The sequence below is a fragment of the Neolamprologus multifasciatus genome, chromosome 20 (genome assembly GCF_963576455.1).
Source record: "Neolamprologus multifasciatus chromosome 20, fNeoMul1.2, whole genome shotgun sequence".
NCBI classification, from domain to species: Eukaryota; Metazoa; Chordata; class Actinopteri; order Cichliformes; family Cichlidae; genus Neolamprologus; species Neolamprologus multifasciatus.
The window spans coordinates 10,762,667-10,776,112 of record NC_140458.1 but is presented as its reverse complement, the minus strand read 5'-3'; the positions used below and the strand labels follow the sequence as shown (position 1 = coordinate 10,776,112).

General features: G+C 41.4%; 1 protein-coding gene across 10 annotated transcripts in view; it reads right to left on the bottom strand.

Moving 5' to 3' along the window:
- Positions 1-13,446, bottom strand: part of anks1aa (ankyrin repeat and sterile alpha motif domain containing 1Aa) — a 70,178-nt gene that overhangs the window by 47,806 nt on the left and 8,926 nt on the right. For 9 of the 10 annotated variants that reach the window (XR_014871564.1, XR_014871565.1, XM_085146094.1 and 6 more), the window contains exons 2-5: positions 10,120-10,200; positions 9,767-9,923; positions 8,836-8,898; positions 61-357 (exon numbers count right to left, since the gene is read on the bottom strand). Coding sequence is in view for 8 of the 10 variants with exons in the window: in XM_085146094.1 (XP_085002220.1) it covers positions 61-357; positions 8,836-8,898; positions 9,767-9,923; positions 10,120-10,200 (598 nt within the window). In the remaining 2 variants the exon portion in view is untranslated. The remainder of the gene's footprint in view (positions 1-60; positions 358-8,835; positions 8,899-9,766; positions 9,924-10,119; positions 10,201-13,446) is intronic. The other variant, XM_085146098.1, reaches the window with a different exon arrangement.

The window sequence follows — 13,446 nt, the reverse complement described above, 5'->3', positions numbered from 1 at the left end:
GTTTTTCAGTAAAAAGAAATGTATAAGTAAATATACATCAGAAAATATAAAAACACATACCTCATAGTTAATGTCCATTCCAGCATGTAGTAACACCTCCACTACGGGTAGGTGTCCGTTGCGAGAGGCAAGGTGTAGTGGCGTGTGTTTCTTGGTGTTGCAGCTGAGCAGATTAGGATGGGCACTGAGCAGCAGTTGGACAACCTCCAGGCGGCCGTACAGTGCTGCCAGGTCCAGCGGAGTCTCAAACTTGTTATTCCTCATGGTGGGATCAGTGAGTTCCTCCAGCAGCAGCCGCACCACCCGAGAGTGGCCGTACTGGGCGGCACAGTGCAGCGGTGTCTCGTTGTCATTGTTCTGTTGGCGGTGGTGGTGGGGATAAATAAGTAAGAAGCAGCTTGGGAAAAATGGCAGCACAGTTAAGTTGAGGTAAAGTGAAAATGTGTAATTAAGGAGATAAGAATAGAACAGGGATGCTTGAATCGTGTCTGCAATAAGTCAGAATTTGTGACTCGACTGAGTCATTGTGAGAGTAAACCAGTCAGATGGGTACAGGCAAATCATGAAAGGTCATGAAAAACCACCAACCCTGAAAAAAAAGCACACAGTGAGGCTTGATTGGGGTGAGGGGGCGGGAACTGGCAGGCATGCATGGACTAATGAGGACAGGTGTCTGTGTGGCACTGAGTGCCAGGGGCAGCAGGGTGCTAACAGAGGGGCAGGGATACATAGGCGGGTGGGGAATTAGCAGAGACATGGAGACATGGGCCGGTTTGACAAGAGGTCAGAATGCACTGACACTGAAGAGCTACAAAGGGTCAGGCATGTATAAAGCTTCTTTGTTGTTGCTTCTCACCAAAGCACAAAAAAGCAACAACCCACACTGCATAGTGAAAACTAAAAATACACTCAAAGGATCACTGTGATAATAACAATAACATTTGGTCTGCCCTGCCGATCAGATTCTTTTTCTCCCCACAAGTCCAGGTCGGCTTGACAAAAACCCCAAAACAGGGTCCAGAAAACTCAACTATACTTCTAGCGCACTTATAGAAAATATACATAAGCAGAAAATCCTCAACAGAGAAGAAAATGAAACCCCAAAATTGCATTTTTTTTGATGACTTTCCTTTTGATCAGCTGATCAATGTATTGACAAACTGTTCTGGTGCTAAAAAATGCAGTGATGATATTTTAATGTTGGAAGGACTCCTTAAGTTTAGCCAGTATTAGAATGATGTCCTTTATATCGACATGCAAAAAAAAACACGACTGAGCTTGTACTGTAGGAAACATGCTAATAAATAAGTAGATAAAACACAGAAGAAACAGGAGTATTGACCAGATAAACTCAGTAACTAGTGCTAATTGATTCTAACCATTCAAAAACAGGAATGCAATCAATAGACATGAGAGCTTCCAGCATGTTAGCTCTACCACGAGCAACCACCAGGGGGCAATCCCTGAAATCCTGCATGATCAAGTCAAAACACACAATGACAACATGCATATAGTAAATCAGAGCAGACCCTGCTGTGCTTTCTTTCACTCTAGGGTGTTAGCAGAATTCCAATTTTGTGATTTTCTGCAAACATGGAAAGACTATTTATTTCTCTGCAGCTCTGTGGCTCTTAAATATTAGATACAGATGGGGTGTGGTAGAAAATAACAGCTATTGCAGAATCGCATATCCAGAGAGTCAGTCATTCCAGACTAACAGAGCCACCTACAAAAGGGCTGACAGCTGGCATGAGAAGTCCCCACATGGACATGCATGATGCCAGTTTGGGTGACTCCCAGAGGAAGACGCCAGCTGTGCCACCGAAGACAGGCCGTCATGCAGGGCAACAGGGCCGTTTTAGATGGGTGTGATTTGCCTATTTACTGCTTTCTCTAAAACCTGGCGCCAGATGGGGATCAGCAGGTATCTCCTTCTTTGTTGGGAGAGCGAGTATTGTACTACACTGGCAAAGCAGGTCACGGCTTGAACAGGGAGAGTCGGTGGAGTCTAGAGGAACAAAACGACACCTGCCTATCAAAAGGAGGGACACAAATGCAGGCTAACAACAACAAAAAAAGCTTTTCTTGGATGAACTGAGATGAACAAAACAAATGTAAAAGAGGCTTAAGAAAAAAACAAAACTTTTCTCTGGCAGCTAAATTAAACCGACCCCAGTTTTCTCTGCCTGGGTGGTTTCATCATTTTCAGTTTGTACAGTTGTGCGCTCGTCTTTGGCTCCAAACAAATGCACGTGTACCGACACAAGCACACTGACACAGAAACGGTCCGAACCCCGCTTGAAAAGAGCACGTTGTCTTTCATCTGTGACGCACCATCGAGCATTTGTCACAGCTTTTTAAACAGATTTACTCTCAGCATTTCGATGACTTCAACGGACACACACACGGACACACACACACACACACACGCTGTGATTATATCAGCATGATTCACTTCCTCAAACATGCAGGTCTGCTGCCTCCATAGTAATTCAAGTAAATCTGGCATACAAGGACTTTTTTATATTTTTTTGGCAATGTGGCTTTTCCTTTCTGGGAGAGGCAGAGGTGTGACATGCAACAAAGGTGCCTTAACTTTTAAGGAAGCCCCTTAGGTACAATAATAGTGCTGAAAAATGACACGCACAGTGGACACATAACATGACTTCAGTGCTTATGAGCATGTTAACACCAAATGTCTCCCTTGCCAAAGTGGTGGTCAGGGTACTGTAGCAATGTGTCACCCAGCATCTGATCGCATTAAACATGGCTGACCAGCCGTCTGACTCACTGTTAGGAAACACACAGCAATAGGACAGTGACCCTTGGCTCCTTCAGTGGCAGCACTGGTGCATGTTATCCACACAGAGGTCTTCCACTAAAACATCCACTTACTCCCAAACACCTCGACTGCTTTGCTTTGTATTGCCGTTTTAGCTTATAACTGAAGCACTTATAGTTTATCCCACTAGTTGTATAGTAGGAGTATACAATTTATTTATATGGCTATTTGTAAGCATTTTATATCAGCAAAATGAGCCAGCCAATCGGGAATTGAACCTGTGTCTTGTTGCTCGCCGCATTTGCACAAATTCAATATGAACACAAATCTTACAGACTCCATTTCTCATTAATATTATGATTTATGTGGAGTGCATTTACAGGGCAGACACTGCAGGGTCTTGTGTAATATTTTGTTACATTGTTCAGCTGAACTCGTTTATTCATAGGCCGTCAGAGGAACACGCATATATACAAAGCATAACTAGAAAAAACTATTTGAAAGTCCGTCTACTTTGCTTTTGCATTAAAATCTGCATGTGAGACAAAAGAAATTGAAAGAGTGAAGACATGACAGCTGGAGAGCTGAAATATGGAGCCTAGTTTGAAACTAATTTCCACAGACTACTTGCCCTGTAGCAAACAAATCCCATTCAAAAATGCTATTGTACAGAGTTAATTTGCAATTTCTGATGAAACACTTTTATATTGTTATATAAGAAGGACTTTCAGCATTGAATTCAGCTTTATAAAGATTGGGATCAGCATTATATCCTCTGCACTACCACAGGCCACATGAGCGGTCAGACAATCACGCACTAACAAGATAGATCTCAGAAGGCTGTTACCCAAAATGACACCAAAGGCTTGCAGCCGCGCTGGGAAAGATTAAAATTCATAAAGCAAAGCTAAGACTTCCTGGGCAGTCTCCTGTCTTTACTGTGTGTGGAGCTGCGTCGTGAGTTTGACCACAGAGCACGTCAAAGAAGAAGAGATTATGCTGCTGATTGACAAACCGTGGTTTAACCAAAAACATCTGGAGATTACACCCCATTGTGTTATCATGCTGCTGAATATTCTGAGACGAGGGAGAAAGACCCCAAGTGACAGAGAGAAGGGCAGGATGTTATGGTTCTCACAACCTGCAGCTAGGAGACGGTAACACGGTTTGACTAGCCACCACAGTCACGTGACACGCTCACTGGCAGCAGGGCGAAGCAGAGGTTACGTCAGCCTGGCCTCTGGAAGTGGTAGTAGTAGTAGTGGTGGGTGATGGTGGTGGAGGGGTGGGCTGAGCAGCTGTTGCAGCTAGTGCGCCAAAGGGCTGCCCATCCTCAGTGCATGCCAGTGTCACCGATTGAATTCCTGCTAGCTTCTGTGCATTCAGACAGCTCAGAGATCTCACACACGTGAACTAAAGAGTTGTTTTCTGGGTGCTTCTGATAAAATTATTTAAACAATATTTCTGCTGTTATTTGGAGAGAGAAAAAAAAAGAAGTCATTAAAAAAAAAAATGAAGCACTCATTTGCAGCTGGACTCAATTTAAATTTTTTTAGGTTTATTATGAATCATGGAACAATTAAAATTAAGTTTAATTGTAGCCAATGATAATTAAAGAACAGTGGTGACCTGTTTGGGAGTTTGAGGAAGGAGGAGAGTTTTGCTGAGAAATGCTGATTTCTATTCTATATTTGCACAAAAAAAAGACACACACACACACACACACACACACACCCCCCCCCCCCCCCCCCCCCCCCCCGGCTCTGCCCCCAATCCCTCCTCCTCAAATTTTTCAAAACTGACATGGGAGACACACCCTTACACTTATGACAATGTTGAAACCCTGATTGCACTTTTTAAAATAAGGAATCAAAAATCAAAAAACATCGTTCCCTCGGGGGCATGTCAAAACATCGTTCCCTCGGGGGCACCAAGCATACTTCATGCACTTCTTAGCATGAATGAGTTGAGAACAGATCTTGGAGGACAAGCCGAGAGCAGAAGGGAGTGCAAAGTGTTGACGAGGCATGAGCTGGACACTAGAGTGGCAGACGGAGGGGATAAATGAGCGTGCTGTCACACTGCAAACATTATGCCTAGAGGAAGGAAGGGAAACTCTGTTCGGCTTGATAATGAGGTGCCCAAGTCAGAAATATTGCATCTACTGCTTCCATCAGCAACTTCCACTGCACATGAAGAGAGCAAGGCATAAGATCCGCTTCATTTCTGCATATAGTCTCACATGAGCTTGGCTTAAATCTGCACCAAACTAAAGTATTTCCATTTATCGTCATTAAATATTATTCCATTCTTGGATACTTATTTTAGATGACTCTAAAGTGGCTTGTGTGGGGACATGTAAAGCACATCTGAGGCTGGGTCAGAATTCACCAGCCTATTGTATATCGTATTAGACAAGTGACCTATATAAGAAAGCCTGGATGAGAGGTAGCATGACAAGTCTGGGCAAACTAAGATTTATAATGGTCAAATATGGTAATTTATTAAAAGGGGGGGAAAAAAGGAGGTCAGTGATAAAAATGATCTAATGAGCACCACATGCAGGGTTTCTGGAACACTTGAGTGAAGGTCCGTTACATATAAATGAACCAGCTCTTGCCAAATCAGTGAACACAACGCTCATTAGCAGCATCGCTGTGGTATAGTGCATTAGTAGGTGCTACTTAGCAAACACACATCTACATGTTTTAGCCATCTTTTACCCAGTAATGTAGGCTGCTCTTGTGCATGTTTGTGCTGTTGTTGGTTATGTATCTTAGAATAAACAAGTGATAACAGACAAAAAGCAACTAACAGATCACACTCCACTGGAGGCACTGTTTGTACTTCAGATCAGTGCTTGTTGTGGTTACTGGGGTTTTTTCAGCTTCCTGGAAATACCAAGTAAGTGTTTGTAGCCTGTACATTGGCTGAATTCTCTCTGCTTAGCCAAAGAGCGGCACAAATAGACATAAATGCAGGACTATGAATCCAGCTTAAGCTGATCAGTACCAGATAAATCCTCTTTATATTTTGCAGTATACCTGTGTTTTGAATCTCATCTCTGTGGTGACAGTCCTACCAGCAGGGCTGCATTTTACATTCACCAGCAGTGATTGGTTTACCAGAACATGAAGAGGAAGCAACAGCTCTAACAGAGACGACTAAGCTTTGCACTGCCGGTTAACATTTTCAACATATTTTAAAAGGCCGATTAATGATTAATGCTGAACATCCGGACTGGGTGTTGGATGAGATATGGTCATAACAATAAGGCCGACATTCCAACTATGACGATCCTGCCTGTATCATGTGATACTCCGCATGGGAAACGTCGACTGATTCTTTTTTTGGTAAGGAGATTATCATCATGATTTGCTTTCTTTCCGCTGTTTCGTCATTTTCTTGCTGTTAGTTTCTTCTCATTAATTGCAAATTTGTTTTCCTTTATCATGAAATAAACACTTCTACAAGTACCCACCCAGGTTCCAGTTCTTGTAGATCAAATTAACATTTACAGTCACTGCATATACTGCAAATATCACTCTTGGACATCTGTACATCAATGACACGTCACGTCTGCAAGTGTACAATATACTGGTGTATTACTATTTAACCACAAAGTTCCATGATTTACATGATTTCTTTCCCCCCCCCCAACCAGCTTTTAGCAGTTCAAAAGTACAAGACAAAACTAATAAACATGTTTAAGAAAATAATCATGAAAACAATGATTAGTTTTTAGATTCAGTCTGAAAATAGCTACTTGTTAACTTTTTGTTGAACTCCAGAATCTTCAGCTAAATTTCAAGAACAGAATGTACTCTATATCCCTAACCAAACTGGTGTGGGGGACACATCCTGTGGCTAGTGGCCAATACTCCCCTGCTGAGGCTTTTGAAACATCATCAAAGTGGCCTTCCCACAGAGGTTAGTATCAGCAGGAGACAGAATGGTGGTGTGATGAATAAACATTAGTTTGGCTAACTTCTTGGACCAGGATGACAGCAAACTGGACTCAATCCAGGATGTTTTCTTGAGTGAGTTACTTCTGAAGCTGTAGTCCCCAAGACATTTTGTCTAGCATCACCGCACACCTTACTCAACCACACCAGCTTACACAAAGCCAGCATCTCTCCACTGGGTCTCACTGCCACCGCAGGACCAATAAACCGTGACACTGTTACTATGACAATGTCTCACCTCTTCAGCAGAGCAAGCACAAACTGGGATGTGGGAGCAGGAGGAGGACATACACCCATTTTTACAAGCACACACACACACCTCTCTCTCCGATGTTGATTCAAAGAGACTTTTACATTGAAAACCTCCCATCTTTCCCATTCTCTTGAGACTGAGCTCTCGATGTGGATTTTTATGAATCTGGATTCAGAGCACAGACCGTCTACTAAGTCACATGATGCCATCAACCATGACCACAACCAGGGTCGCACCACCCACACTGCATCCTGATTTCTGGTTTATTAATAACAAGGCATCAATTATTCAGTTTCATGACCAGGAGTGGGGCACAAACTATCTCAGAAGTGTTTACACTGAGACATTTTTGACATTTCTGCAGAACAAAAACACTCCATTTAGTATAATTGTTTTTAAAATCCTTGAATTAGAATAAACAGAAAAGCATTAGAACTAATGCACACATGCACAGAATACATGCTCTGATGTACTGTATATCAGCCTTCCCATCCAAATGCTAAGAAGATTAGTCCAGGGGAAACGTGACAATGTACTAAAATAGTGTGCAGCTTTATCTACTGGCCTGCCTGCAGAAAATCAAATCATGGAGCGACCAGCATGTCCACCCTGTACACTGCACTAACTGTGAGGATGCCACTGCCAGCTGAACACTCTGCACACACATAGAAAGGCTGTGACTGTTGCGCCTGGTGGAATATAGCAGGTACTACAGCAAGTAGTTACTTCACATGAATCTCTGTTACCTATGATCTGTACTTAAAAGACTAGTATGTGTCTATCCTTAGTGAAATTTATTGGACATGTCAAGTGATTTCATTCAATCTTCCCAGGTGAATTCATTTCAGTAATAGTCAATTTCTACATCAACACTGATGGATTATATTCATTCTTATATAGTCAATGTACTTTTTCCAAATCTGTCATGTAAAAGCATTTAATTCAGCATGCTATAATGCTAATTCCTGCTGATTAGCATTACACACAAAATACTGCAGTTTGTTTTTCCGTTATCTGATCATAAAATGAAACAGAAAATTATTGCTTCACGGCGGCAATGGATTAAAAAACAAAAACGCAAACAAAACACACAGGGATCAAAGTTTCTGTTCCTCTTCAAGGAGATAAAAATCCCTGTAACCAGTGTTGCTATCTTCCATCTGTTAAGACATTTATCTCTGACAACAAAAATCTCAATCTCATGTTGGCCCCTTAGGAAAAAAAAGTCATCATACTTTATTGTCTGGGAACCATGAAAACCGGAATTTGTGCTAATCCATTGAAAGCCAGTGGAAGATTTCACAGAAGACCTTCTTTATCTCATACAACTTTCAGCCTTTGAAAGATTGGAGTAATACCGTAATGATTATAATAGCTTAATTGATGGTGGGGTGTGCGTATCCTTCCAGTATAATCCTCTACAGCTGACTCTGTGTTGCCAACAACTTTACAGTACTTAAATCAGGTTTTTCTTACCCACTGGAAAAAGACTCAAATGACCTACAGCGTCCCCTGGAAGACCATCATTTACTAAACTTTCAAGGGCATTTTAATACAACACCTTATGTATTCACAATCATGATCGAGAGGCTAGTACAACAGAGTCCCCCGTGGTAAACATAACATCTCAATATAACTGGACATCACAACATGTGGAGAAAGCATGAGAGCAGAGATTGACTGATAGCAGCGAAATTAAAAGCCTCCCCATATCTCTACAGCAGAGTGACCCCACAAGCAACGGCGACAAACACACCCAAGCACAGAAAGCCAACACAGCATTAAAGCAAAGAAGGAGGTTTAAAGGAAAAGTTTTGGCAGCACTGTGTACACACCTTGGCATTAATATAGGGGTCAAAGGGCCCACAGCGTTTGAACTCTTTATGTTCTACAGAGCTCTGGGAGGGAGGAACAGAAGATAGGTTGATGGTTTTGGTTCAGACAAGCAATGAACAAATGAGTGATGGTCGCAAATGAGCCAAACTAAATAAAAAGGAGAAGAAAAACATTTAGATGTCATGAACAGGCAGGGAGAAATGACACACAATGAAACCAAGATATTTCTGAGTGACTTTGTGGTTACAGACGAATGCTTGTTTGACCGAATGTTTCTGACTAGGTTTGCAAAGCTCATTATGGGTCATTTCTCCTCATCTCAAATAGGATAGGCCAGGGATGGTTTCAGTCTGGAAGCTATCTGTGCGGTAAGCAACCAAATAAAATATCAAATGTAGGAGTTAAAACAGTTAAAATGGTTAGAGGAAACAAGCACTTTTCACTCTAGCAAGCTGTCAAAGCACTTCAAGTATCACATTATCAAAGGAGAAGTTGAGGCTCAAGATGCACTGGAGTTCATGTACTCTCATCACAGTCTTTTTAACGTTCATCTTATTCAAATACATGCCATGCTGCACTAGACTTTTACTATCTCTATATGACTCTTCTTGCAAAAATGTCCACTTTAGTCTATTTAGAAAAGGATAAACGTCGTATAGTTGATGTTTAAACCATTAGAAATGTCATCTTGACACTACCAGAGACCAAATGTGCTGAAAAGGAAAGAATCATTAGCGTAAAAGAGAGCTAGCAAGCTTCCATTAAGCCTTTATGGGTCTGCTGCAGACACATATTGAAAAGTGACATCATTTCAATACGGTTTTCTCTTACATGTACTGCATGAGGAACGTACAAGCAAAACCAGAAGTGTAAGAGTGACCAACGTTAACACATGCACATTAACATAGATGACTAAGTGCATGGGCAGACCTGCTCGTTGAGTTTGGGGTGTGAAGGTCCTTGGTGAATGAGAAGCTTTACGATATGCTCATCTCCCTTCCACGCAGCCAGATGGAGAGGATAGCAGCCCTTGTTGTCTGCGATGTTAGTCAGAGCCTCGTTTCTTAGCAGCACCTCCACCACCTCGCTGTAGACAAATAAAGAGATAGGTCAGAAAAAGCCAACAATAAAAACGACATTAATAAATACTCAGAGCCTTAGTAAACAGTCAATCAATAGATTCATCTTCCCCGTTGTACAACGGTCTGCCAGGCCAGACTGCATTAAATTTCAGAGCATAAACAGACGTATTCCCGAATTCCAAACAGTGATCGCTAATCTACCTGTGTCCATTAAGGGCTGCGTGGTGAAGAGGGGTGTATCCAGTGCTGTCCACGCAATTCACATTGGGGCCTCTCCAGATACTGAAAAGCAGAAAGGATTGTCAGTTTTCCATAACACAGGCAATACACAACAGGAATACCATACCCTACACTAAACAAACATTGCCCATCCCTCTGTAAAGTCTATCCACGGGTGTGACTGTTGCTATTCTGATTGCTATCTCACGGCTCCAGTCTCACACGGCTACATCTACTTTAAGGTGGTGGCAAACCTTCATGTTCTCTCCTATTCTTTATAAAGATAGGAGATGTCAGGAATGAGGAAGCACTGGGCCAAAAGCCCCATCAAACTAGGAATACAGAAAAACAGAAAGGAAAGAAAAAAAAAAAAAAAAAAAAGTACTGCCAGGCATAGGAAGCCACTGAGATGAGCTCATCTACAATAAGTCTGTGCAACCAAAGCCTGATTATTCTGGCCGAGGTCCTGATGTAGAATAGGCTTTTGTTATGTAATCTAACTAACAATAAACAAAGCTTTGGGATGGAGCCAAAAGGCACCGATGGGGTAAAGTGTAAGACAGAGCTAAACTACTGCTGGCCTTTCATTTATTTGAGCTGAACTCAGCTGTCAGCTTAGATTGGTTTGTTTCTTTTAATTTGCAAAGAGCACTGTAGGGAGGAGGGAGGAGAATGATGACAGGAGCGGTGGTAAAGATGGAGTAGTGGGAGTAATTTCAAGAGCTAAAAAGAGAGATTGAGTGCCAGGACGGGATAGTGAGGCTCTCTGAAAGACCTTAAAACATCCTAAATAAATCATGTGACTAGGAAATCCCAGCACTAGTGAACCAAATATGTGAGACCATGTGAGTCATCTGGCATACTGAAAGAATTGGAGCAAAACAGCTGGGCCTCACAGAGAATCATAAATGTAAGAAGATTTGTTTAAAAAGAGATGAGAATTTTTCAAAATTTATTTGGTTTTTCAGATATTCTGGGAAAGATGTCTGAAATGCAAAATACTGCTTTGACAGCTGGATAGCTTCATAAATTATTACTGGTAGGAATTTTGATGCTAGCAAGCAAGTAACTTCTATGAATGGCAAAAGAATAGCAGCAGCACAGTGCATCTCCAACTCTTTACGATGTAAAAACAAATTTAAACACACAGTCTGAGAGTCAAACACATTTAAAGATACACTGAAGATTGATCTGTAACATAATCAGTGTGTAGACAGCGTGGCAGTGGATGCTCACCCTTATATCAATGCCACTGACAGAGTGTGACTTTGCTCCACATTCACGGCTCATTTTTGCCACAGTAATGGCTGTTTTGCCCCCTTAAAATACATCTCCCATAATAGCTCTGAGAACAGCCTGCAATTACACAGTCAGAGCCGTCTCATTAAATAAGTGTCTTGGAAGGCTCTGTAGCCTGCAGAACAATGGGCCTGACAGAGCATGGACGCGCAGAGACGCACCACTCTACAACTCATAACAACCTAAGCTGTTTATTTCTTGCAGCAGGTTTTCTGGGTGTCATCCCAACTAGTCAGGCAGCACGCGTGAAGTGGGATATCAAAAGCAGTGCCAGGAGGAAAGACTAGTGGGAACATGTGGCAAGAAATGTTAGGGACAGATAAAATTCTGTTAGAGAGTGGAAAATATGCGAGCTATGATTATGTCAACTTTTCAGGCACACACACAAATTCACTTCCTGTCTTTTAAAAGTAACCGAATGTGCAGTAGAGAGAACAGCAACACTGTCCTTTGCTTGTCCACTGAACACATCAAAAGGGAGACTGAAACAGACCGCTAGTTGCTGTCCTAGATAAAGAGTTATATAACTGCTTAAAGCAGAAATCCCATATACAAATGAACATAAACATGAACGGAGCAGTGACTACAACCGGAGAATTAAACAAAATGTGCCACAGGGCAGAAAAAAAAAAAAAAAAAAAGTAGGAGAGATGCAAGATCATGCACCTTTGATTTTGGTGCATCCATCGTCTTAAACAAGTAAAGGCAACAGTTTACTGTGCAATTTTATGTATCCTGGAGTATATCCACATCCAGAATTTTGACAATCTTCCAGAAAGAAACATTGTGAAAGACAGAAGTCAGCTGTATCATAAGACATATTGCAAGATTTCCCTCTCACATTTTAAGTCATAACCTTTAAGCCTGTATTTTTAGTTTGTTTTTACATATTGGTCTTCCTCATCTGTCGTGAATCTCTGTTGTGTTACTGCCACTAGAAAAAGAGGGGAAATCTAAAAATACCACACAGAAACAAACAGTGTTTCACATCATCCTCATGACCCCAAACATAAAAAAAAACAAAACACACAAACAGGAGCACGCATTATTCTACTGCCGCAATATTTCACTTTTAATCGGGGCTATAGCATTAATCCTATCAAAATCACCTCCACGCAGAGGGAATGACGATGTCAGCTCATTACATTTTCTCACTGTCACAGTATTTCAGTTTGCTATTAACAGAGGTGCCTGCAGCAGCAGCTTTAAGCGCAGTACAAGTGTTACGTCCTCTGAGCATTTTGGCAGCGTGGTACTCAAGGGCATGAGTCAGAGTGGTGCTCGACAATCCACTTCATCCTCTTACTACGGCTCACAACCAACCTAACTGAGGGATGGGGCTTAGGCCCATAGCTGGGCAATGGTCAAAACTGAGTTGATTTGGTTTGGGAGGGGGCATATTCATGGGAACTGACTGAGGAATTCCTGTTTGAAAGGCTGAGCTAATCCTTAATTTGCCTGAGGGAATATCAGCAGGATGAGGCCTAAGTTTGAAAGAGATTCTGGGGGACTGTAATTCTGCTTTGTACAAAGCCTGGCTACGAAGAGATGAGGATGGATAAGAGCATTTTCCATCTTTTTTTTTTCCCCAACTGTCTTTACTTTATTGGTTTAACAATATTATATTAGTCATATATACTGAATATTTAGGCTTAATAAACCTTTCTTTCCCTCAAGTCCAAAAGTCACTGATGTATTATTTATTTAGACCAATTTATCTCATTGAAGTATGGTTTTCAGTCTTGAAATTAAATCATGTTGAATACACGATAAATAACTCAAGTCTGTATTGCAGTTTTATCCATAGTCAATAAACCCAGTAATAGAAGCAAGTAAAATCCCATTTTAGTCCCACTGTTTACAATATTTCTTGCTTAAAATGTTTAAACACCAGACAGTATACAAATAAAAACAGAGACTAGAGCATCAAACATCCCAAATGTTCAAACAATATTAAAATCAAGGTATCTGAATATTTAATTGTTTTAGCCACTGATAGATGGGCTGGGA